At 51.5% G+C, this 23,712-nt stretch overlaps 1 protein-coding gene and 1 pseudogene across 1 annotated transcript in view; both read right to left on the bottom strand.

Moving 5' to 3' along the window:
- Positions 1 to 316: 316 nt before the first annotated feature.
- Rtn4rl1 (reticulon 4 receptor like 1) overlaps positions 317 to 23,712 on the bottom strand; it is a 73,286-nt gene continuing 49,890 nt past the window's right edge. Inside the window, exon 2 of the mRNA XM_032912294.1 lies at positions 317 to 3,301. Within this exon, the coding sequence (XP_032768185.1) occupies positions 1,977 to 3,301 (1,325 nt within the window). The 3' untranslated portion in view covers positions 317 to 1,976. The remainder of the gene's footprint in view (positions 3,302 to 23,712) is intronic.
- Positions 18,051 to 18,443, bottom strand: LOC116908857 (annotated as a pseudogene).

Here is a 23,712-nt window from a genome sequence, read left to right as displayed (position 1 = left end):
CATGGAGGTTGGTACTGAGCTGGCCAGCCATTATGTGGGACGTGAATTGTGTTCTATGTGGGTGAGGGAAGTGCTCTGTGTGTGTGTGTGTGTGTGTGTGTGTGTGTGTGTGTGTGTGACAGAGACGGAGAGGGAGAGGGAGCGAGCATGTTCTTGTGTGTTCCTGTGAGTCAGTGTGCCATTGCTCCCCTTGGCTCTTCCTGCCAACAAGCAAGCTGTGTTCTCAGAGTCAAGCTTGGCCAGGCTCGCCCACCCCACCAAAGCCCAGGATCTGCCACCCCATCAGGAATGCGGGGTTATGAAATAAAAAACAGGGTTCTTGTCCAAGAGAATTTTTATTATTATTTTTCTCTCTTAATTGGATTCAGCATTTCTTACTCCTCACGTATCCTCTCTGGTAGGGAATTCAGGTCTCAAGACACTGTGCTTGCCAGAGACCCTTGGGCCAACAGCCCCTATTCCCTGACTGGGCTTGCCTGCATGCTGCCTATCCAGGCTGACTCCTGAGTCTGGCCCTCTGACCTCTGCCTGTCCTAAGTGATCCAGGATGATCAAGAGGAACAGAACCGCAGTGATGCAGGGTGCCTGAGAAGGCTGCTGAAACCCCCTCATCTGCTAAGGCCACTAGAGTTTTCCCCACTGCCAGACTACTCAGGGCCCTCAGCAGGTCACGGGCCAAAGAGCCTAAATGTTAAAACTGCAGCTAAACCTCTCCTGAGGCCAGAGCTCAGAGCCTCCCTGGCCTGCACAGTCCATTACTGGCAAAACGCTAGGAGGACATTGTCCATCCAACCCACTGGACTAACACTGTAGATGCTGCCTTGTTGGCTGGCTTGAAAACCCCAGAAACATCTTCCCCAGCTCCACCTAGCTTGCCTCCAGCACTCTGACATCCATTTCTCTCGCTAATGTCTGCAGCTTCTACAGTAGGGGTGCTCCGGGGTGCCAGACAGGCATGTGTTGCATATAAAAACGAGGTGATGTTCTAAGTATCTAAGAATGTTGGTCCCCTGAAGTGATTCTCCCTGCTCCTCTTCCTTCCTGACTCTTTTCACTGACACCTTTGCCCCAGCAAGCCCAGGAACTATTGTTGCCAGCTGAGATAACAAAAATGCCACAGCTTTTTTCTTGCTAGAAATTACCGATACAGTCCTTAGTTGAGCAAATATAGGTTCCTGTATAGTTTATAAACATGATAAGACATACAGTTTGGTAAGGAGTGGGTTGGGGGACCTGTGCATTTATATATTTATAATATATATATATTATGTGGATGTGTGGGCAGAGTGAGAATATATATATATAAGTGGACATAGGTATAAAACTGCACCTTCTGTGTGACTCTCATTACGAGTAAAGTTCTAAATGTCATCCTCTGGCGATCTCTCCTTTGGTGATTGGTTCTTGAACCCCAGCAAGTCTGCCAGGACTGCCTGAGACTTCAGGAATGAGAGGCATTACCCTCATGGGTAGGGACTGAGGGAGGCATAGGATTGGACAGGGCCAGTTAACTAAGTGATCTCAGGCAAGAGCCAAGAGTGCTCTGAGATTGCTGTTTGCCCCAGCTGACTCTGGGTGAGCCTTGTCCTGAGTCCTGCTCCTTCCGAAACCAGCAGGGTCCTTCAGCCCTTCTTTCCAAGGGACCAGGATTCCGCAGAGCCCAGTTTCTTCAAGGGGCACATGTCCTGACACCACTAACGACTCGCTTGGTGTGCCTTTGACCACTGTGCTGGAGTGGATACTGTCCGGAGGTGCTCGGTCAGGACAGCCGGGTAAGATGTGCTACCCTTCCTGTCTACAGCTGTACACTTTGGGCTTATAATCCACCAGGAAGGGTCCAGACTGTGACTGAAGGTTTTAGCAGCCTTTTCCTGAAACCCAGCAGATCTTCCACTTAGAGAAAAGAAAAGAAAAGAAGAAAAGGTTCTGTTCCTTGCTGGACAGGTGGCAGTGCTGGGTGACGGTGCCCTGGGTCCTCAGCGGAGAGATACCACCAGCCCCAGTATCCAGGCCAGGAGTGAGACCCCGAGGGCCGTGCCTGAGGAGGCCTGCTGCACCCCACTGGGGGCACGGATGGGGGTCCTGCGGGCACACTTGCCCTTCCTCTTGGGTCGTGCAGTGGGCATGATGTCAAAGCTGAATTTGTGCTGATAGTCGGGGGCATAGTCCTGCAGTTCAGGAAGCTCTTTCCCAGCGCTCCCCTTAGAGATCTGGTTTCGGTTCCTGTGGCTGGTGCAGTTCTTGCCTGGCTTCTTGGAACCTGACCTGGAGCCAGGCAGATGGCCATGTGGGTGGCCTTTGTCCCTGGAGGCACCGTGGGAGGGATGGTGCTCCTTGCGGGCAGCCCTGTCAGAGGTGCTAAGCGTGTGAGACTTGATCTGGTGAGGAGACGCTGGTCCGGTGCAGTTCCGGAAGTCCTCAACCCTCAGCGACTTCAGGTCCTGGCCTTGCCGCAGCTCCGGAGTCGCGCAGGGGACAACAGAGCTGGAGCCACGGAACCTTCGCAGCCATTCCCACAGGGACCGTGCCCGGCAGCCACAGTCCCAAGCATTCCCATTGAGGCGAAGAAACTCCAGGGCCACCAGGGGGGCCAGGCAGTCACCCTGCAGCTCGGTGAGGCTATTGTTGAAGAGAAAGAGGGTGGTTAGCCTGTGGAGGTCATGGAAAGCCTTGTGGTGGACCCACTGTAGCTGGTTCTCATGCAGCAGCAACCGGTCCAGGTTCACCAGGCCCCGGAAGATGCCCTGGCCCAGGCTCCATAGCTTGTTGCCATGGAGAAACAAGTGACTGAGGTTGACCAGGTCCACAAAGATGTCATCTTGGAGGTACTCAATATGGTTGTCCTGCAAGTAGAGGTACTGCAGGCTGTGCAGGCCACCAAAGATGCCCGCGGGCAGGGAGCTCAGTCCGCACTTGTAGAGGTAGAGGGCGTGAAGCTTCACCAGGCCTTGGAAGGTCTCAGGTGCCAGCGTTCGAAGCTGCCGGTTGTCTCCAAGGTCTAGCTCCTCCAGATGCACAAAGCCCTCAAAGGTGTTGGGAGCAATGAAAGTGATGTTGTTGGAGTAGATCCAGAGGGTGACCATGGCGGGGCTGAAGTGGCCCTGCTGGAGGAAGGTGATGTGATTGTTCTGCAGGAAGATGCGCTCGCTGTCCTCTGGGATGCCCTCGGGGATGGCGGCAAAGTTGTGTGCCTGGCAACTGACAGTCATGGGCGAGGGGTAGCACACACAGTCTCGAGGACAACCACCACTCAGAGGTAGCTCTCCAGCCAGCAGCAACAGCAGCAATTCCACACAGCACCCTGGGGGGAGAGAGAGAGAACAGCTATGAGGACTAGCGAAGGCTCCTATTGGCTCGCAGAGGTTCTGTCCTCTGTACTGTACGCAGGGGTCCCTTAGGCTAGGAGGTTGGACAGGACGTTTGGGGACAAGGCCCACATTATCGTCACACCTCTTCAGCTCTGTCCCTAAAGTCTCTAATCCCATCCAAACACCTCTTCAGACTCTGTCAGCCCTACCGCAGGGTGGAACACATCCGTGAACAAAAGCGTGTCGGCCTCCAGCTCTGGTCCCGGTTCCGTCACTCGCTCACTGTTAGCTGCCTTTGCAAGTAACGCCTCTAACAAAGCAAACGGCCCATCTGGAATCCTGAGTGATCACTTTATTTAAATGATTCCTCAAAGTAAAGAAAGCATCACACGCACGATACCAAAACCAAGCCTCAGTAAATGCCTCATTCACACTGTGGTCCAAATACTTCAAACCTACAACCCTTCCTCCATGGCTCCAAGTCCTCACTTATTAAATACAGCTCACAGGGCTGAGAGCTGGCATACAGAGAAGGTACGTTTCTGTGAGGGACTGTAAGTGACACCAGAGCTGACACACGCACGAGGCTTCCCTGGGGTTCGTGGTACTGCCAGATCGAGGCTGCCCCCCTCTGATTCACCTTCTGGCCCTCTGCCTCTCTCTACCATGCTTGAGATCACCAGGCTGTGGCTATAAAGCCAGGCCTTGCCTCTTGACTGTCCAGAGCATTTCCTCTGTAGCTTCCCTCTAATTGGGCATTAATTAGGCATTCGTTAATGGATCCTTAAAATAATTATTTTCGGATGTGTCCAGCCTGTGGTCGGGTAATAGGCCCAGGCTCATTATTGAAGCAGCCTCATTATAGACGATTGTCATTACCTGCCTTTTTCCAGGGTCGTAGCTGCCCCAAGTGGCCCAGCAGGCGCATCAAGAAGATGGGGACAGGCTCCAGGCCTACAGACACCCGCCCTGAAGAGCCAGGCAGCCTCGACCTATTCTACCTCAGTTGGCCTCTTGCCCCTTCTTTTCCAGCTTGTTCAGCTAGGACTCTTGAGAGAGTCAAGGCCCTGGGGCATATGAGCTGAATGTTCTTGCTGTTGGCAGTGCTTAGAGCATGTGGAATCATAGAAGCCACCCTCCTGACCAGGCTTCCCACTCGGGGTCCCAGGCCCAGGGACTGTCCAGGCTCCTGGCAGAGTAGGTCTCCACCTTGACTGCCACCCGGACCCTCCACCCCATTCCCGACAGAAACAGCATCGTAAGTTGACAGCTCCCAGCTGTTGGGAGTTATGGGCTCCCAGAGAGTGGCAGCTGCTTCTCGTCCCCTGTAATCACCCGGCTTCAACTGAATGTTTCTAGCACATAAAAATCATCGCATATAATTTAGTTTTTGCATAATTGGGTTCGGTTGTGATTTCAGAGCAATTATGACCTCAGCGGCAGTGGTGGCACAGCATAGGACCCTTTCTGGGCTGGGCCATGCTCTGCAGGTCCTCTACAGTGCTTCCTGCCAGCCAGCCCCTAGACAGCAAGCAGGCTATAGCCACTTCTGCCTCAATTTCCTGCTCCAAAACACGTCTAGGTGTTACTCTGTCAATCTTCCTCCTTAGCGTCCTGGGTGTGGCCTCCAGTCTACCAGCCTCTGTCCAGGGGCTTCTCGCTGCAGAGGGAGGCAAGGGCGAGAGGTTCCAAACTCCAGTCGGCTGGAGGGCAATCTATCCTGTGCCGCCAACATCCAACCCACGCTGGCTGCACACTCCACAGACACGCTCCACCCTCCTAGCTTGCACCCTCTCTTCCAGGAAGGCCATTCTTCCCACACCCCATCCCTGTACTCTGGGAAACCCAGGCTCTAGGTTCATGGACAGTCACCATGCTTGTCCCACATTTTGTGTTGGATAAGGCACGGCAACGTCTTCACTGGGGGTCCTGTGACAATAAAGCATTTCTTTCCCCGCCTGCAGCTGCAGCAGGTAGGGGCTGCAGTAGGCTTATCACTAATACCGTTCGACATTTGTACAGCTCATCGGAGTTTACAGAGGGCTTTTGTCTGCACCCTCAACCTCCCTCTGCGCCCTCCCACCTGCTGAGGCTGCTCAGTCTCCTCGAACCCTGGAAGAATCTGGGAGTCCCTTGGGCAGATTACCCCAACGTAGGGGCCTCCAAGGGATACAGCGCACGGGGAAAACCAGGCTATGGTTCTCTTTAGGCTAAATAAATAAAAAATAAATAATCCAACGGCACCAAACCTCGGGCGTGGACTTAGTGACCAGTTTATGAACACACAATGGAGGAGGCAGGCAGACAGCAGAGCTGCATGAAGGTAGGACTGGGGTTTTCCCTCCAAGAGGGCAACAGGAGGACAAAGGGACTCCAGCCAAGACCTGATGCAGAACCAGGCTCAGCTCCCCTGTTACCTCAAGGAAGAATAGGCTATCAGCACTAGGAGGCCTAAGGCAATGAGACCACAAGGACCTTGTAGGACAGTCACTTCCTGCAGTGAAGGACTCTTCTGGAAGCATGCTAATAGGATGCAGGCTTGGGACAGCTGGTCCCTGTCCTTTAGTATTTTTCCACATGCCAGGGTCCATGCCAGGGACGTTAGCTTCCCAGAACGTCATCTCTTCTAATGGGAGGGGGTGTTGAGGGGCTCGGCCAATCTGCATCCGTGCCTTTAAAAGTCACTGTCATTACTCCAGGACCCTGAGCTAGCTCTCAGTCAGTCCTGGCTACTTCTGGACTCCTTGCCTGAGCAAGCCAGTGCCAATTCTAGGATTGTCACCCAGCAGGTTTCTTCCCAGGGAGACAAGCACTGCATCACCATGGCGCCTTCTATGCCCCCTCTATGAGGCCCTTGGGAGCCCCGCCCCACGGATTGCCTGATTAATGTACCAACAATGAGGATGGAGCCTTTGCCGGTGCATTTTAAAATTGCAAATTAGCAGGAATCCAAGTCTCTGCGGAGGGGCCCTGCACCTCTCCTGCCAGACTCATCAAGCCCCTCCTGGGCGGGGCTGCCTTCTACTTGAGGGGGCGGAAGGGAGAAGACCCAGCTCCACTTTCCTTTCCTCCAGGGGATGCCCTTCACTGTGTTCTGCTTCGCTACTCCCAAGCCTCCAGCCTCCCACGCACGTGAGCTCCCAAGCAGCCCTACAGCCTCAGTCATTGCTTCTCCCATTCATACTTGCCCCTAGCCTAGGAGAGTCATGGCAGCCAGTGTGGGAAGGGCCTAGCAATGTGCGTCATGGCTCATTTGCATAAGGGGTGGCAATACCCTGGTAGGTACCGGGAAGTGTATAAAGAAGATTAAGGGAGGGGCCTAAGGAAAGACTGCTTCCCACCCTTGTGTAACACCAGCGCTTCCTCAGCCTCCCAGAGGGTATTTGACCTTTGAACTAGGGCTGAGAAGGGTCCTGCTCTGTTCAGCTGCCGTAGCTGTGAGGGGAATCTGCTCAGACCTCAGCACACTGCTCAACAGAGGACATGCAAGCAAGGGAGCTAGCAGTGGCCTCGGGTCAGTTGGCAAACCCCAAACTCCTCCTGCCAAGCTGAGCATGAGCAGCCAACTCCTCACGGTCCCATGGGACCAGACCCGGTGGGATGGGTGGCAAGGTTAGGCATCAGAATAGCATGCGCAAAGGCACCGAGGTGGGAAAGGGCCTGTGCTTCCCACTCCCGCTGATGGTGCTGAGCTCTAAGGAAGACTGTAACCTCAGCTCAGCTGGACCAGGGTGGTCGGAGAGCTTAGCACCAGAACCAGCATCAACAGGGTCTGTCTGCTGCACCCTGGCCACCAGAAGTTGGAAGAGAGCTCAGGAGGAGGATCTAAGGCTAGAATATATCTTTAACTGAAGCCCTCAGCAGCAGTACTGGCACAGGGGAAAATGAGGTGCCCAGAGCATCAGTGGCTGGTCGCAGGTGGAGAACACAGCAGCGGGTCAGGTCCCACCAAGCCACCCTGCCTTTAGGCTGGGACTCTAGCTTCAGCCTCCTGATGCTGGGAGTGGGCAGAGCATCCTCAAATCGGTCTGGTCAGCTTTCTCAGGCTCCAAAGTGTCAGGACAGCCACTGCAGCCAGCTTAGCACCCAAGGGGCTGCCCCTCTACCCCTAAGTAGGGGCATCCCCAATGGCTAGTTTCCTCATGGCCCCTGGGCAGGTCAGTGGGTCTCTGTGAAGCTTTGCAGGCTGCTCTGTGAGTAGCCACTCTCTCCGGCCTTCAGCCCTCCCTCTCCTGCCCCCAGCCTGGCCAGCTGCTCTTCTCTGAGCAATCGATGCTAACCGAATGCTCTCTTGCTGCGAGGATGGCGGCCTCAGGCCAGGCCGGCTGTACTCCTGGGGCTGCTGGCGCCTCAGGCCACTTGGCTCTTGTGCCACTTGTGTTCTAAGCATAGGCTCCTTCCTGGCTCAGCCCTGAAGACAAGAAAGCTGCCAGCAAACAGCTAGCTGGGCTCCCCTCTCAGCCTCCACCCCTGTGCAGAATGGCCAGCAGCCTCCTGTCCACTGCTGTGAGTAGAGCAGGGATGTGGAGCCAGAGGCCGAAGTTGGATCCTGGCTGCTCCTTTTAATGCTTGCAGGAGCCTCACTTTCCTCACCTGCAAAATGGGGCAGTCACTGAGAGCTCTGCCAGTCCTCCAGCCCACAGACACTGGTACCCACCTGCCCTTCCCACATCTCCATCTGTCTAACTGAAACCATCCAAACCAAGCTCCTCTCTTCTGTGTCCTCCTCCGTTCACAACTTCTCCATCTTGGGTAAAGATGCTCCCTTCACTTTTAGCTGCCCAGGAGGAACACCTCACAGTGTCTCCTCCCCTTGGCTCATACACCATTCTCTGGAAATTCTGCTGGCTAAATTTTAGAATTTATCCAGTGTCTATACATGTATCAGACCTGCTGCTGCTATCATTCACCCAGGGTGTTGCAGTAGCCTCCTGAATGCCCCCCCCCATCCTGCCCCCTCACCGTACATCTCCTTCAACGGGATCTAGGGTAGTCTAGGGAATGTCCGAGTCAGAAAGTGTCGCTTCTCTCCCTAAATCCTCCATGGCTCCCATCTAACCCTAAGCTGCCCCCAGGTCTTTATCACCACCTCCCGGCTACACAGACCTTGCTGCTGTCCCTCCTTTATGCCAGCACTCAGCCTCCCACCCTTGTCCATGCTGTTCCATCTACCTGGACCGGTTCCCAGTGTGTCTTCAGGGCTTCTTCCCAGTGAGGCCGCTCTTGAGCAGCGATTTTCAAGGTGTTTCTTCCCTGGTACATTTTACTCTACAGCATGTAACCTTTTCGACAGCGCGACTTAAGTCACTTGTTTACTTTCTGTCCACTGCGGCTTTGTCCTGACGGGTGTGCTCCCTGCACACAGGGGGAGGGAATTACCTTCTCAAGACTCTGGAGAATTGAGTGATGACACTCAGAAAGCCCTAGGCTCAGGCCTGGGGCCTGGATCCTAGTAGGTGCTCAATAAACATTGGCTGTAATTAGTCCTGGGGAGACTCAGAGCCTTCAGGATGAGAGCAGATACCTGAACTTGGCTTTCATCAAGACTCCTTAGGTCCATCGAGGAAGTGACCGTTTGGGGGATGAGCACTCTGGGAAGGACCCAATGCCAGGCCTTTCCTGGGCAAGGGGACATAAGCTGGGACTGGGGAGTTTCCCAAGTTATGGGACTGTCAGTGCTAAACTGGGATAATGCTAAACAAGTTAGTCACCCTGAAAGGGGCCAGGACAGCCAAGGCTACATAGAGAAACCGACTTGACCTGCTCTCCCCCCACCCCCCCACCCCGGATTAAAATCTCGGACTGCAGGGGTTGGGGATTTAGCTCAGTGGTAGAGCGCTTGCCTAGGAAGCGCAAGGCCCTGGGTTTGGTCCCCAGCTCCGGAAAAAAAAGAAAAAAAAAAAAAAAAAGAAAGAAAGAAAAGAAGAAAAATCTCAGACTGCTTTCTTTTCTCACACTCTGAATCAAACACCCTCTGCAGGTTCTCCCAGCACCAGGAACCCTCTCAGCCGAGGAGTGGGCAACTACCACTGGCTTTTGTCTGCCTGGGGTTGGTCCCCTGAAACAGGTCTGGTTGGCAGCTCCATGCTAATTGGACTGACAATTTCTCCTGAGAGCAATTTGGGTCTCTCACATCCTGCCCATTAGGCCTTAACCTTGTCTGTGGGGGTGAGGGGGTGGGTTGGAGGGGTGTGCTGTAGGGGGCAGGGATGGAGGCTGCTACCCTGTACAGTTCTGTATTGAGGCACTACCCCAACCTATGACCCACTGCAATAGGAGTCATTTGTCCTAGGCAACTCCAGATGGGCACAAAGTCTCTCCAATGAGGGTAGGTATGGGTGTAGTATAGAGAGCCCGGTGAGCCTGGCTGGGCACCGCAGACCTGAGCACAGGAGATTGTGTCACTGTTGTTCCCAAGGGAGATTGTTCCCAGACTGCCAAGACGTCTTGGCTTTCAACCCAACTCAGGATGGTCCAGAATCCAGAGCTCTGAACAGAGCAGATGCTGAGAGGCACTTAACCCAGGGCTAAGATCCTAGGACGATATCTTGGCTTTCTTTGTCCCAGTCCGTCATCCCCATCTGTGCCTAACAGCTCTCTGTGGAAAACATGAGGCTCATGAACTCTCTCTACCTCTCCCAGCACCCCATCCATACTCCCAGCTCAGGATGTGTGCCCTCACATTACTCAAATCTTCTGCTAGGTTTAAGGGCACCAGGTAGAGGCTGTGGGTTTCCCTCCATCTGTCCCTCCCTCCCTTTCACCACCACCACCAATCCTCTTCCTCCTCCCTCTCCTCTTCTTAACAGGACCTATGTAGCCAAAGGCCCTAAGCTTTGGAACTCCTGATCCTCCTGCCTCCACGCTCTGGGATACAGGCATATGCCCCGTGGACGGGGCTGCAGGTTTCTGAGCATCCATCCTTCCCAGGAGATTTTCCAGACTAGCCTCCTGCCTAGGAGCCTTGTGAAGCCAACTGCCAGTCCCCACAAACAATAGCAAATTGTGAGTGCACCTGGAACCTGATGGGTAAGTGACGATATCCTGGGTGTGTGTGGCAGTGCAGGGGACCTTTGAAGGGTTGACATCTATGGAGATGCCTGTATGGGGAGGGGGTGGTTCCAGAGACATTCAGGAGAAGGTGCTGGGAGGGGGTTTGCTGCCAACCCTTGAACAGTCAATGATACAGAGAAGCAGCAGCTCTCTGCCAACAGCCCTTGTTTCCAGCTCACAGAACCACCCATCCCTGGCTATCAGTGAACGGCATTCAGGACTGATAACCTAGGCTATGAGTAAAGCCTATACCTGCCGACCACACTGTTCTGCACCTGTCCCTCCATTCCCCTCCATTTTAGAGTGGGCTCATGGTTATCTCGGCATTGGGAGACACGGCTCCTTCACTCATGGCTCCTCCATTGCGGGGTGTAGGAGTAGAACACAAAAGACCAGGCATGCACAAGTGCTGGAGGCACAAGGGTTTGGTTGAAAGAATGGGGTCGGGTGGTGCATGCCCTTAATCCCAGAATTTGGGAGGCAGAGGCAGGTGGATGTCTGTGAGTTCCAGGCCAGCCAGGTCTACAAAATGAGTTCCACAGCTGTTACACAGAGAAACATTGTCTTGAAAAAACAAAAATAAAGGAAGGGAGGAAGGAAGGAAGGAAGGAAGGAGGGAAGGAAGGAAGAGGGGCTACTTTATGTGCTCAACTTTACTTCGTGTGGGAAAAGACACAGGGACAAACCAATCATTTTGTTGTTGTTGTTTTGTTTTGTTTTTTCCTATGTTTGTTGCAAAAGACAGGTATCATCCCTGCTCACATCTTGTTGGTTGGCATCATGCATGTGGCCCTGTATGGCATCATGGGACAGGGGTGACTCCTCTTATGAGGAGGGAGGGAGGAAGGAGTGACTGTGGGCACCGAGAGCACACTCACACAGGAAGCTCTGACATTAAGTGGCTGGACAAACAGGAAGGACCTTGTGGGGGTGGGGGTCAAGGGCGGCTATTTTCTTCTGTTTTTAGCTTTTTAAAATTATAGTTTTTATCTTGAATCGCTACACAGTAATTGTACATATTTATGGGGTACAGCCTGACATTTCAAAACATGTATACAATGTGCGGTGATCAGATCAGGGCAATTAGCATACCCATCGCCTTGAATGTTTATCAGGTCTTTGTGTTGGGAACATCCAAAAATCCTCTCTACTTAGCTATTTTGAAATTTACAATTAATTGACAACCACAGCTCTCCTACTGGGCAATAGAACATTAGAAGTTACCCTTACCCAGCTGAGCCCGGGCACCCATTAACCATGCTCCCTGTCCCCAGCACCCTCCCAGTGTTTGTTTTTCGGAGATGGAAGAAATAGAGCCTGTTCGCATGCCAACAAGCATGATTCAGGAGGAGAGAAACTGTCAGAGAGAAACGGAGACAGCCTGAAAGGGCAGAAAATCGGGGGGAGATCTGAGGAACACCTGCTCCGAGTAATGGGGGACCATGACACGTACAGGGACTGCTGTGCAGTTAGCACAGGCAGGTTCTCTTTTCCCCATGAAGCAGGAGGGCCCCTCCGATGAGGCTGGAGGTAGAGAGGGTGGGAGTCAGGCAAGAGAGAAAGACACAGACAGCTGATGGTGTGGTTGAGCCAACTCAGGAGGGCCCTCTGCAGGAGGGTGGAACCCAGGAGTTCCAGGCAGCCTGGTCTAGGGACTTTCTTCAGTGACGTCAGCTATTAGGTGTGGCTAGAAGCAGGGAAGGAGCACCAAAGTGGGGTTTCCAGTGAGCGTGCACAGTTGAAGGACCAGGAGTTTGAAAATATTTGCAAACACGCCTTTCTTAATCCCATCTGACCATCCTTGGTCCAAATGCTTCCTGCCTCTTGTTGGACTCTTGGGGCTCTGTCTCGTGTCCTAGGACAAATGCTAACTGGGCTCTTCAGGCCGCAGTCCTCATGCCTGCACCCTTAGACTCCCACACAGAGTTCTTCACAGCCTTTGGAGCCCAGATGAGCACCTTGGGTACTTAGTTTCCAGCTCCTCTCTGGCCCTGCTGGCCCGAGTACTGCACACTCTCCAGGGATCCGAGCTGCCCATCTCGAGACCCCAGGCCTGGGAGACCTGACCCAGATTGCATTTATCCTGGGCTTCCCGGGTGGTCTCCAAGCCCTCTTTTTACTGATTCAATTTTCCTTCAGTCATCTATCACTATTTACTTTCATTTTAAAATAATACTTGCCAGTTGTGGAGTAATGTAAAAAGTATGGAAGTAAAATGGAAAGGGGAAAAAAAATCACTACATTCCCTTTACCCTTGACAACCGTTGACAGGTCCTTGCTGAACCTTCAATAGTTCCTTCGTTTATATAGAGCTGTATAAAATTTAAATAAAATTTTTATTTAAAGAAATAAAGTTGAGATCGTGTTATATATGCAGCCCTCTGCTTCCACCCAGCTGTGTACTGAGGATCCTGAGGGATCCTGTGGGCGGAGTGGTCCCTGCCACAGGGCAGTGGGAAATCAGTTCTCATAAATCAGCCAGGGCCAGTTACCCAAGTATGAATAGAAGGAAGAACGAAGGAAGAACAAGCAAGATTCCTGGAGACTGCAGATGATCCCACCTTATGCATACATTATAATTTATTTATCTCTAAAACCATTTATGTCTCCTTTTTTATTGCTATAAATCATGGCTGAGTTGAGCATGGGTACAAGAGCTCTAATCCTAGCAGCTGGTAGACAGAGGCAAGAGGATCTTTAATTTGAGGCTAGTCAGGGTTACATAGTAAATTCAAGCTTGGGCTACACGCCCTCTAAAAAATAAAACACACACACACACACACACACACACACACACACACACACACACACACAAAAGGAGGGGCTGGAGATAAGGCTCAGCTCTTAACACTCGCTGCTCTTTCAGAAGTCCTAGGTTCAATTCTGAGGACCCATGAGATGGCTCACAACGCTCTGTAACTCCAGTTCGAGGGGGTCTGATACCCTCTTCTGATACTTGAAGAGCATGAGTTTCAGGACAGCCAGGGCTACCTAGAGAAACCCTGTACTTAGTTTCCCAGTACTTAGGAGGCCCAGGCTGACATGGGCTACATGAGGTCCCATTTCAAATTAAAACAAGACAAAAAAATCATGGCAGAAATTGGTGATGTTCGTTGCCTCCTGGGAGACAAGTCTGATGGGAAGCTGGGGGACTGGGGTGAGGAAACTACCCTCTCTATATGTCAGGGACTCTTGATTTATTACTGTGTCAATGTAACTAAATTCTTTAAGGTCAGTTATTAAATTAAATAACACTGCAAACATCTTTGTCTAAATTCCTGATCTTTCTTTAGACCAATTTCATTGAGATCAAGTTGCCTTGATGAACACTTACCTTCTAGGGAGTTTAGCTCCACAGCCCTTAGCTTTAAGATCCACACAAACAAACTCCCAGCTACCGGGACTTTCAGAGAGGCAGCCTTTCCTTTGCTGTCTTTCCCTCCAAACTAAGAGCTACGCAAAGGAGACCAGAGCTCTGCCTTGGAGATCCTGGGTTGAAGCCTGTGTTAACCACCTCTGTGTGCATCCTAGGGATACCCACAGTTATTTCTTGAATAGCTCCCCCAAATCATTACAAATCCATGTCCCCATTTTACCAGCAAGAACAATGAAGCTTGGGTTGGGGATTTAGCTCAGTGGTAGAACGCTTGCCTAGCAAGCCCAAGGCCTTGGGTTCGGTCCTCAGCTCTGGGGGGGGACGGGGGAGGGGGACAATGAAGCTCAACACACTACAGCCATTTGCCCAGGGTGGTAACTACTGTGATTCCACCAAGATGGATCTGGTAGCCATGATGAGAGGATCCCTGACTTTTTTAGGAGCACTGCCCACTCAGAGACTCTCTCCCAGCATCACCCTCTCCTAGACTCTGCGCTTGCTCCCCTGTGGACAGTCTCCCTCCTCCCCAGTCTCCATTATTTACTTCCACTCCTTAAGCTTCCGGCTCAGGAGGCCTGAGAAAGGACAAGGTAGATGGGGAAGGAAGTGGAAATTCTGTGTAAACCCTCATCTGTATCACAAAACTTGTCTTAAGTGCCAGCCCCAGGGATTTGCCGGAGCTGGCATGACAGAGGTGGGGCTGAAGGTCAGATTAAATTGGACTAGTAACCCCCAGAGGGATACTTGAAAGAGGTTGCTAAAGAAAGAGTTTCCGGCAGGGACTCAGTGGTTGAGGCAGGCAGAGACTGCATGCGAAGCTGACCCGACCAGGTCAAGCCTGCTTAGCAGGGCCTGGCAGTGACAGGTCTGGAGGTTCACAGGAAACCTGAAATCTTGCCTTTTTCTCCCAGTAATGAGTTGGTATAAAAATGGATCCTGAATAAAATTGTCTGCAGTTTTCAAATTTCAAAATGCATTAGTCAAAATATATCAAATTTCCATGTACTGGCTTACCACCTGCTCTAAGTGGGATCCCTCTTCAGCTGGAATATATTGAAATATGAATCACCCCCGAGAGGCAAAGAGGATCAGAAAGGGGGTGAGGTCCTCTTAGAATGTGCTGAGTCCCAGGCTCCTCTGGATCCCCAAGGCTACCCCTTGATCAATGACATTTATTTCCTGGGTGGCCCAGAACCGTGGCCACTTCCTTCAATCTCAGATTCCTAACCCAAACCCTTACCCTCTGTTCAGCCTTTTGCCACAAAGGGCAGAGCACAGCCTTCTCCTACTCTAGCCTTTAATGAGAGCTACTGTGAGCACTCAGGCTCACGGGGAAGGCAGGCTTGTAATCCTAAGGCTACACCCAATGGCAACTTTGACCTCATTTGCTCCCTGGCCTTCATTTGTAGGAGACAGGATCTCCCACAGTCCAGGTTGCCCTTAAAGTCAAGAGGCCCCTGTCCCTGCTGGAAACAATTCCTTCTAAGTTTCGGAAGCTGGACTTTGTGGTTCCCATCTATCTTTCTGGCAGCAGCTCCTCGTCCTGCTCCCTGTTCTCTAGGACTGAGCCCCAGCTCCCCTCTCCTGCAGTCACACCTGTCCCGGGGGAATCTCACAGAGCATGCTCAGCACAGTGAGGTCTGATGATCATCCGCACGGTAGTCCGCTAGACGGTCCACTCATGTCTCCACACAGGTATCTAATAAACAGGTCTGGCTCACCACATCCTCAGCGTGTCTCCTAACAGGCTTCCCCATCCGGGCGGCTGAGGGAGCCATTCTTTTCTTCGTTGCTCAGGTTTGAAAGCGCAGAGACGGTTTCCCTGTCTCCCCATCTCCTTTCCTTTATCCTCTTCTTTGATTCCCTGCGTCCCCCTGACTTCCCCATCACACATTATTGTCTCCTCCACATCCACACTGTCCTCGGCTGCTGCTGTCTCTCCCCGTAGACCCTACAATGGCTTCCTTACTGGGTCTTTTTATTTTCCTCCTATCATCACCACACTCCACACAGGCCAGAAATATTTTCAGGAATACTAAGTACAGGACCCAGGGATGGTGTGGCTCAGTGGTATGGCACTGGCCTTGCCCGTGCTACCCCACAAATGCCACAAAACAAAAGAACGCAAAACAGTATAACCATGTTACTCTCCTCTTTAGAATCTTCTAGTAGTTTCTCCTTGCACCCCAATAAAATACGGCCTCTTCTCAGTCCCCCATGCCCTCATGATCTCCTCTCTAGCACCATCCTGTACCTCCCCTGGCACTAGCAGCACTAGGTCAGAGCAAGCTCTGTTGCCTTGGAGGTTTGGCTCTGCCTTATGGTAAACTCCACACACACTTCCTACATGTGAATACCACAAAATTCGCCATTTGAAAGCACACAGTTCAGTGGCATGTAGTGCGTTCACAGCATTGTGCCAGACACCACCATTACCTAGTTCCAGAATATTTCCCTCACCCCGAAGGGAGACCACATGTCCATTAGCAGTCACCCCCACACTCCCTCCCCCAGCCCCTGGCAGCCACAGATCTCCTTTAAGTCTCTGTGGATTTACCTGTTCTGAATAGTTCATAGACTCAGAATCATATGACGTTTGCTTCAGAGTTTTAACAAGGGCGCTTGTCCCGGGCAGGGCCTTTGTAGGGCCATCTCTGGTTTGGCTGTCAGGTCTCAGATCAGACATCACCTCCCTGTTTTAGAACACCCTCCTCCTGCCCCCAGCCACTGTTGATTTCATAAGAACCCTGCTCCATTTATTCCCCTCTCTGCACTCCGCCCGCACTCCTCGAGTACCTGGTTTAATTATTTGCTTATGTGTTCTCTGTCCCCAGGACGGTGCTGGGCCCTCGACAATTATTGGTGGTCTGAAAGAGCTAGCACAGAATCTATTGCTCTACATAGAGCCATCTAGCTTGCTCCAGGAATCCAGGTGAGGAGCATGGAGGAGTGAGGAGAAAAGCCTCAGAGGGACGGTCAGCCTTAGGGGGCTGGGGGTGGGGTATGGACACGGAGGATTGGAGACAGCTTTTGAAATAGCCAAAAGTGCTTGGGCAAGTCCAGAGGCTGGAAGAACAAGTCAGTGAGGAGCCATAGACAGTTTTCAACCTGTCCCATTGTTTCACGAGCCTGCACAGAGGAGACATCACAGGCTTCAGAGTTGGGGTAGATACGACATGAAAAGTACGGCAGAGAGGATGGAGTCTCTTTTGTTTGTCTGTTTCTTCTCCCACAGCATCTCCCCTAGCCCCCGGGTCCTAGTACGCTCACTGTTTCACCGACACAGAGAACAGAGTAGGTCCCAGATGCTTTGACATCGTTCTACAAACAGCTTTTAGAGACATGGGAAGATGGGCGGGAGAGGATGCATTTCAGGCAACCGCAGCTGTACTCCAGGAGTCGGGGAGGGTCCGCCCTCTGAGCTGCTCTTCAGATGTGCAGGACCAGGATAGGCCTGGGACCAGGCCACCCAACTCCATCAGCTCTCCTTATCTTTCTTAGCTGAGCCCCAGCTCCTCTGGGCACAAAGACGTCTGTGAAGCCAGTGTTCTTCATTTCTCCTGATTGAATCAAGCCCAGATGGTCCAGGCCCTGTGGCTCTGGGAGTCCAGCTGAGCTCCCAGGAGAAGAGGCCCTTCCCCAAAGCCAAAAGGCTCAGAAGGGCAAATTCAATTGTATACAAGGCAGGAGCCATTAACCTGTCTGTGGACTGTGGCACCCCCACCGCACCTCTGCTTCCCTTCTGCCAGCAGGGCTTATGCAATCCCCTCCCTTCCACTTCTATGGAATCCTAGCCCATCTCCTCCTCAGCTGTGCCCCTCCGCCCTCCTCTCCCTTCACAGCTCTCTCATTCAGGCCCTGAGGACCAGAATGGAGTTTGAGCTAAGGAGGACAAGAAGCCCGTGGGAAAGTGGCAGGTGCGTCTCATGGGCATGGGGCTCAGATGCAAGGGGCCATCTGAACACAGGAGTCTGGGATCTCAAGTACCCAGCACATGGTCTAAAGCTGTGGTCTCCAGGACCACTGAAAAAGAGCTACTTCAGCTGGGCGGTGGTCCACACTTTAATCCATCACTGACTCGGGAGGCAGAAACAGACAGATCTCTGAGGTTGAGACCAGCCTGGTCTACAGTGTGGATTCCAGGACAGTCAGGGCTACACAGAGAAACTCTGTCTCAAAAACACCAACCAACCAACCAAACAAACAAACAAACAAATAAAACCATAAAAGGAAAGAAAGAAATATGACATTTCAAAGATTTCACACAGGGAAAAAAAACCTGTAGAAATGTCTCATGAATAACTTTTTCCCCCCACAGCTAGCATTTTATTCAGATAGCAGTCTCATAACACATGGTCCAAGATAAGAACTCAAATCAGAAGTTAAAGATTAGTCTTCAAACATCATAGCCAACAATGCCACGTTTGCCTATGATCTCCGATATAAAACCACATCCACACCTCAGTGGCCACCAAACCATGCAGCCCGGCTTCCTTAACTGGAAGGTGTTTGAAGCCACCAGTCTTGGCACTTTGAATTATTTTTTTCATGCTCAAAATAGCTGTAGGGATCTCACAAGGGGTTGGGGGAACCAGCTCAACCTTGGCGTGGTGCCAAAATGCAGCCAATCGAGGCTTCAAGTAAGTCACAGCAGCGGCCACCATTGACGGTGCCTTCTCCGCGAAGTTACGGAGGGGCTTGGCCATGGTCTAAAGTGGAAGGTTCGTCTCCCCGAGCCACTGGCTGAATGTCTCATGAATAACTTTTATATTGGTTTATGGAGAGAAGTTTCTTTTTAACTTGTAGGTGTACTTAATGTGTCTGACTGGAGTTATGAATGGTTGTGAGCTCTCATAGTGCTGGGAACTGAACCTGGCAAGAGCAACATATACTCTTAACAGCCCCAAGAATGATGAAATATTTTAATACATTGAATTAAATAAAAACATTTTAAAGCCGGGCAGCGCTGGCAAACGCGATTAACCCTAGTAATCGAGGCAGAGGACAGATGAGAGCAGGCATCTAAAGATTTACTTATCTTATGTGTATGCGTACTTCATACATACATGCACTGTCATTCTCATCAGACACACCAGAAGAGGGCGTCAGATCCCATCCCATCACGTGTGAGCCACCACGTGGTTTCTGGGAATTGAACTCAGGACCTCTGGAAGAGCAGTCAGTGTCCTTAACCACTGAACCATCGCTCCAGCCCTGTTCTTATCCTTTGCCTACTAGAAAGCTTAAAGTCCATCCGTTTGCCTTCTATTGGACAGAGTTGGTGCAAAGCGAAGCTACTGGCTTGGGCTGAGGTTTATTGTCTTCCAAAATGAGAAAGAGTAGGAAAAGGTCTGACAAGGAGACATCTTTGGGGTGCTACTTGGAGGAAGCCAGTCCTGAGGGCCTCCCAAAATCCCCATTTATGAATTAGAAAGCCAGTAGCTCCCCAGTAGACGAACCTATCCAGTAAGTGCCTGAGACAGGAAGGGGCGTGGCCTGGGGAGAAAGGGCCTTATAGTCTTTCCTCCTTCCTCAAGCATAGGCACTGACCTTGGCCACTGTAGAGTCGGCTGTGACTATTTCAGTGGCTTACACTGTTGTGAGAAGCAACAAGAAAAGATCCTGTTTAGATGTTTAAGAATCCAGGATGCAAGTCGAGCGGCAGTGACTAATATCTTGAATCCCAGCACTCAGAGGCTGAGGCAGGCAGATCTCTGTGAGGTTAGCCTGGTCTACAAAGTGAGTTCCAGGACTGCTAGGGCTACACAGAGAAACCCTATCTTGAAAAACAAAACAAAACAAAACAAAACAAAACAAAACAGGAGCCAGGATGCAGCTCTTGATTGGAGAGCAAATGGAACTCCTGAGATAGCTGGAATGGTGTCCAGGAGTGCCCCAGAGCTGAGCAAAGGGAAAAGCAGGGGAAAGGACGACAAGGAGAGGACATAGTTCAGTGGTAGATGGTTTGTCCATATCTACCCTGGGTCCCATCCCTGGTAGAGGAGAAGAGAGGGTGCAAAGACGGACAGTGCCTGAGATGGGACAGACCTGATGCTATCAAAGGATGCCCACCGGAAGTGTCTGCCTAAGAATGAGGACTGGCTGGGGGCGGTGGAAAGAGCCTGTGCTGCAGTGGAGGGCTTCATGGAGGGCTATGGAGGGATACGATGCGATCTGCTGGGAAAGGAAGAGGTGTCCTTGGACTACCGGGCAGGGTGGAGCTCTTCATACCTCTACAGGAGGGTAGGATAGGTAGAGGACCTTAAGGAAGTCTAGGGGACCCTCAAGGGCCCAGTGGGGCATTGGGTTAGAGTGGTTCAGACCCGAGCTCTCATGCTAACCTTCCTGGTGAGGCCCTCTGGCTACTCTCTGCTTCCCAGGCCTGGTCCTGCCCTCAGCCCTGCCTCACAGGTAAATTCAAAGTTCTGTCCAAAGAGGGCTTTTCTCACCTGGGCGTGGCTTAGCAATCATGCCTCAGCCTCCATAGAAGGCCCCGGCTTCCTGCAGCCCAGCCCAGGAAGAGATGGCTTGCTTATTTTCTGACTTTAAAGCTGGAGGCAGGCTTTCAAACTCTTCACTCTGGTTCCCCTCCACCCCAACTCCCCCACTTAGGAACAGGCCTGCTTGCTTATGCAGCCCAGATCACGGGCATCTCCAAAGCTAATGAATGATCCGCACTTGGGCTCAGGTCAGCAGCCCCTGCCTGCTTCCCGGGTCCCGTCTTGATAGCTCATTATTGCAGCATTCCCAGGAGACGGATGGAATTTTTTTTCCACCATCACCTAATTACATTCCAGCTCAACATGAGACGGTGACATGTGTCCAATCCACACATGATTCCCAATAAGCCTGACAATGTTCCCGCAGAGGGTGTGAATGGGGATGTTTTAATCTTGAAGTTTATGTGGACCTATTTCCTGGGGAGAGCCCCTCTTCTGTCAGGAGCAGGCAACCCCACCTGGGTAGCTATGGAAGTATGTGTGGACAGAAGTCACTGCAAGGAGAAGCAGGAGGGGGATATGGGAAGGTACTTCCTGAGGGCCTGTCACAGAGACAGGTGGTGACTCTGATGGTCTCAGCGTTACAGTCTCGAAGGCACATCCAATCTGTGCAGGGGCTCCCAGACAGGACTCCTTCCCCATGCTAAGTGGAGTGTCTCGGTGTGTCCCGTCCCTGAAGCATCCTTGGGATTGGGGAGCACAAGGTTCTGTCTTTAGTGGCCCTGAGGCTTGGCTATGCCATTATCTCTTTATTGAGACAAGGGACACTGATGCAGGCTGAGAATGGTCCTGGCTCCTGTACTGTCTTCAAGAAATGGAAACCAGAGTCACTGCCCATCCCTGGTTCATCCTGAGCTGGCTCCAGCTTTCCACAAGACCAGTCCTGGTTTCACTGTTTCTTCTGTAATGCTCAGTGGCCTTTCCCACACCCATCTCTCTCAGAGCCACAGGCCTCAAGTTCTGTGCCACACAACTGTTCTCATCTGCTGACAGATGGAATCATGCAGAAACAGAAGGCTGAGGTGGGCAGGTAAGAGGGTACGGTCGCAAGCAGGCCCATCCAAGGCCCTGGGTCCCAGCCATGCTGCCTTGGAAGGAGTGGGAGTAGGACTCTGGCTATCACATCTTTGGCTTTGCCAGAGGGTAGCATTCCAGATTTGTACCTGCAATTGGTTAACACTGTATTCGAAAAATAAAGCAAACAAGAACCAGTGTGTGGGCAAACACCACTCCACCTGTAGCGTGGATTCTGCCTGAGGCCATGGTTGCCAACAGCTGCCAGAACTGTGTACTGTGCCCCCTCAGAGCTCACAAGGAGAGCCCTTTTCTCCCTGCCAACTCCCACTCCATAGCTCCTTTGCTGTAGGCCTGTTTCAGTTGCTCCCATCAAACAACAAAACCTTGCAGAAAGGAAATATCAGCAACTGCCTTCCTCTGTCCCTTCACCGGAAGCTAGCTAACTTCCCTCCTGCCTCTTCAAGCCCTGAACTCGGGACGGAGTTCACTCATGCACAAATGGCCTGATTAGTACTGAAATCCCTGTCTCCAGTTTCCACTTTTCAACTTGCCCCAGGTGCCCCTGAGGTCACAGCCACCTTAAAAATCTCCTTCTCCCCGAATTCCTCTGCACAACTCTCTCCTAGAACTACTCCAGTCTTTCTGGACATTCCAGCGGGTCCCTGTCACAGACACCCTTTCTACTTCTCAGTCCCTGTCACAGGTACTTCTCATACTTCTCATCTTACCATAGGTGGGGTGGGGGCAGGGCAGTGCATATCCTCTGTAACCATGATTTATTTATTTTTATTAATTTATGTGTGAGTCCACTGTCGCCATCTTTCAGACACACCAGAAGAGGGCATCGGATCCCACTACAGATGGTTGTGAGCCACCATGTGGTCGCTGGGATTTGAACTCAGGACCTCTGGAAGAGCAGTCAGTGCTCTTAACCGCTGAGCTATCTCTCCTGCTCCTGTAACCACGATTTCTTTTCTTTTCTTTTTTTTTTTTTTTTTTTTTTTTTGGTTCTTTTGGTTTTTTTTTTTTTGAGCTGGGGACCCGAACCCAGGGCCTTCGCTTCCTAGGCAAGCGCTCTACCACTGAGCTAAATCCCCAACCCCGTAACCACGATTTCTGTAAAGCTGTCTCCCTCTTACTCTCCTAACTCCAGATCTGTACCAAATGGTTTATATATGTTGGGGGTCTCCATGCCTTGCCCCTCTCCTAAACTCCACTCCTCCACCCCTGTCACTTTCTCAAAACCACAAGTAGCTAAGTCTTCCAGGAACCTGGGACTCTGCATTCTCTTGGTCGATTGGGTTCAGTTTCCCAAGTCCTGTGGCTTGTACTTCTGGTGCTCTCTCCTGACAGCACAACTTGCTTCCTCACGAATCTCCCGTGTGCTTCCCATTCTCCAGCACCTTCCCCTCCTGTCTCTGAAGCTTGGATCTGATGACATCACTCTCAATATCTATGACCCTCCCTTCAGGACTATAGCGAACTCTCTGCTCAGTACCCTGGACTCAGCCAATATTCAAGGACAGTGCCAACGCCTGGTGCATGCTGAGTTCTCTCCTATCTCCAGTCTTGGGTCATGCTGTCTCCTCCATCTGGGATACCCCTCCTTCCCTCACCCACCCAAATATTCTTTTGTTGTTTGTCTGTTTGTTTGTTTAAAGACAGGGTTTCTCTGTGTAGCCCTGGCTGTCCTGGAACTCGCTCTGTAGACCAAGATGTCAGAGATCCACCTGCCTTTGCCTCTTTTTTTTTTTTTTTTTTTTTTTTTTCCGGGGCTGGGGACCGAACCCAGGACCTTGCGCTTCCTAGGCAAGCGCTCTACCACTGAGCCAAATCCCCAACCCCTGCCTTTGCCTCTTAAGTGCTGGGATTAAAGGCGTGCACCACCATGCCCAGCTTTGAATAACTCTCCTTTTAAACTTGGCCCAGGCCAAATGCTTTCTCTTCCCTTTGAGCTTACCCAGAACACTGTGTTCATTCAACATGGCCTCAAGGTGTCAGTTTTCATGGGGGTATCTACAGGCAAGCGAGAGACTAAATAGACGAATTCTGCAGACCACGGATAAAAATAACACTCGGACCCAGTCTGTGGCACCCAACCAAGGAGACCAGCCTAGTTCTCTGCAGTAACCAGCCTAAAAGGCCGGCTATCTGACAGCTGTAAATTAGACTAGACCACTGTATGGCAAAACTCAACCTTTTTACCTTGTGGTAAAAACCAGCCAGATCTTGACTAACTTCGTTTTGTTCCTGCTTCCAACTTGGGACATCTAGAGAAACCAAACACTTAGCACTAGCCAATTATATTTGGGTTTCTGGCTGCAACTTCACCTACCTACAGCTTCTCCATCGTTAGCTGCCTCCAAAGAGAGCTTGCTAATGCCTCTCTCTCCCAGTCCTCTGTCTACCTTTGGCTCTGATAAAATGCAAGTGACGGCAGCCACCCCCTGGCTATAAC

Source organism: Rattus rattus, chromosome 9 (genome assembly GCF_011064425.1).
Source record: "Rattus rattus isolate New Zealand chromosome 9, Rrattus_CSIRO_v1, whole genome shotgun sequence".
Classification (NCBI taxonomy): Eukaryota; Metazoa; Chordata; class Mammalia; order Rodentia; family Muridae; genus Rattus; species Rattus rattus.
Note: the sequence above shows the minus strand (reverse complement) of the source record. Positions and strands in the feature narration are given on the sequence as shown.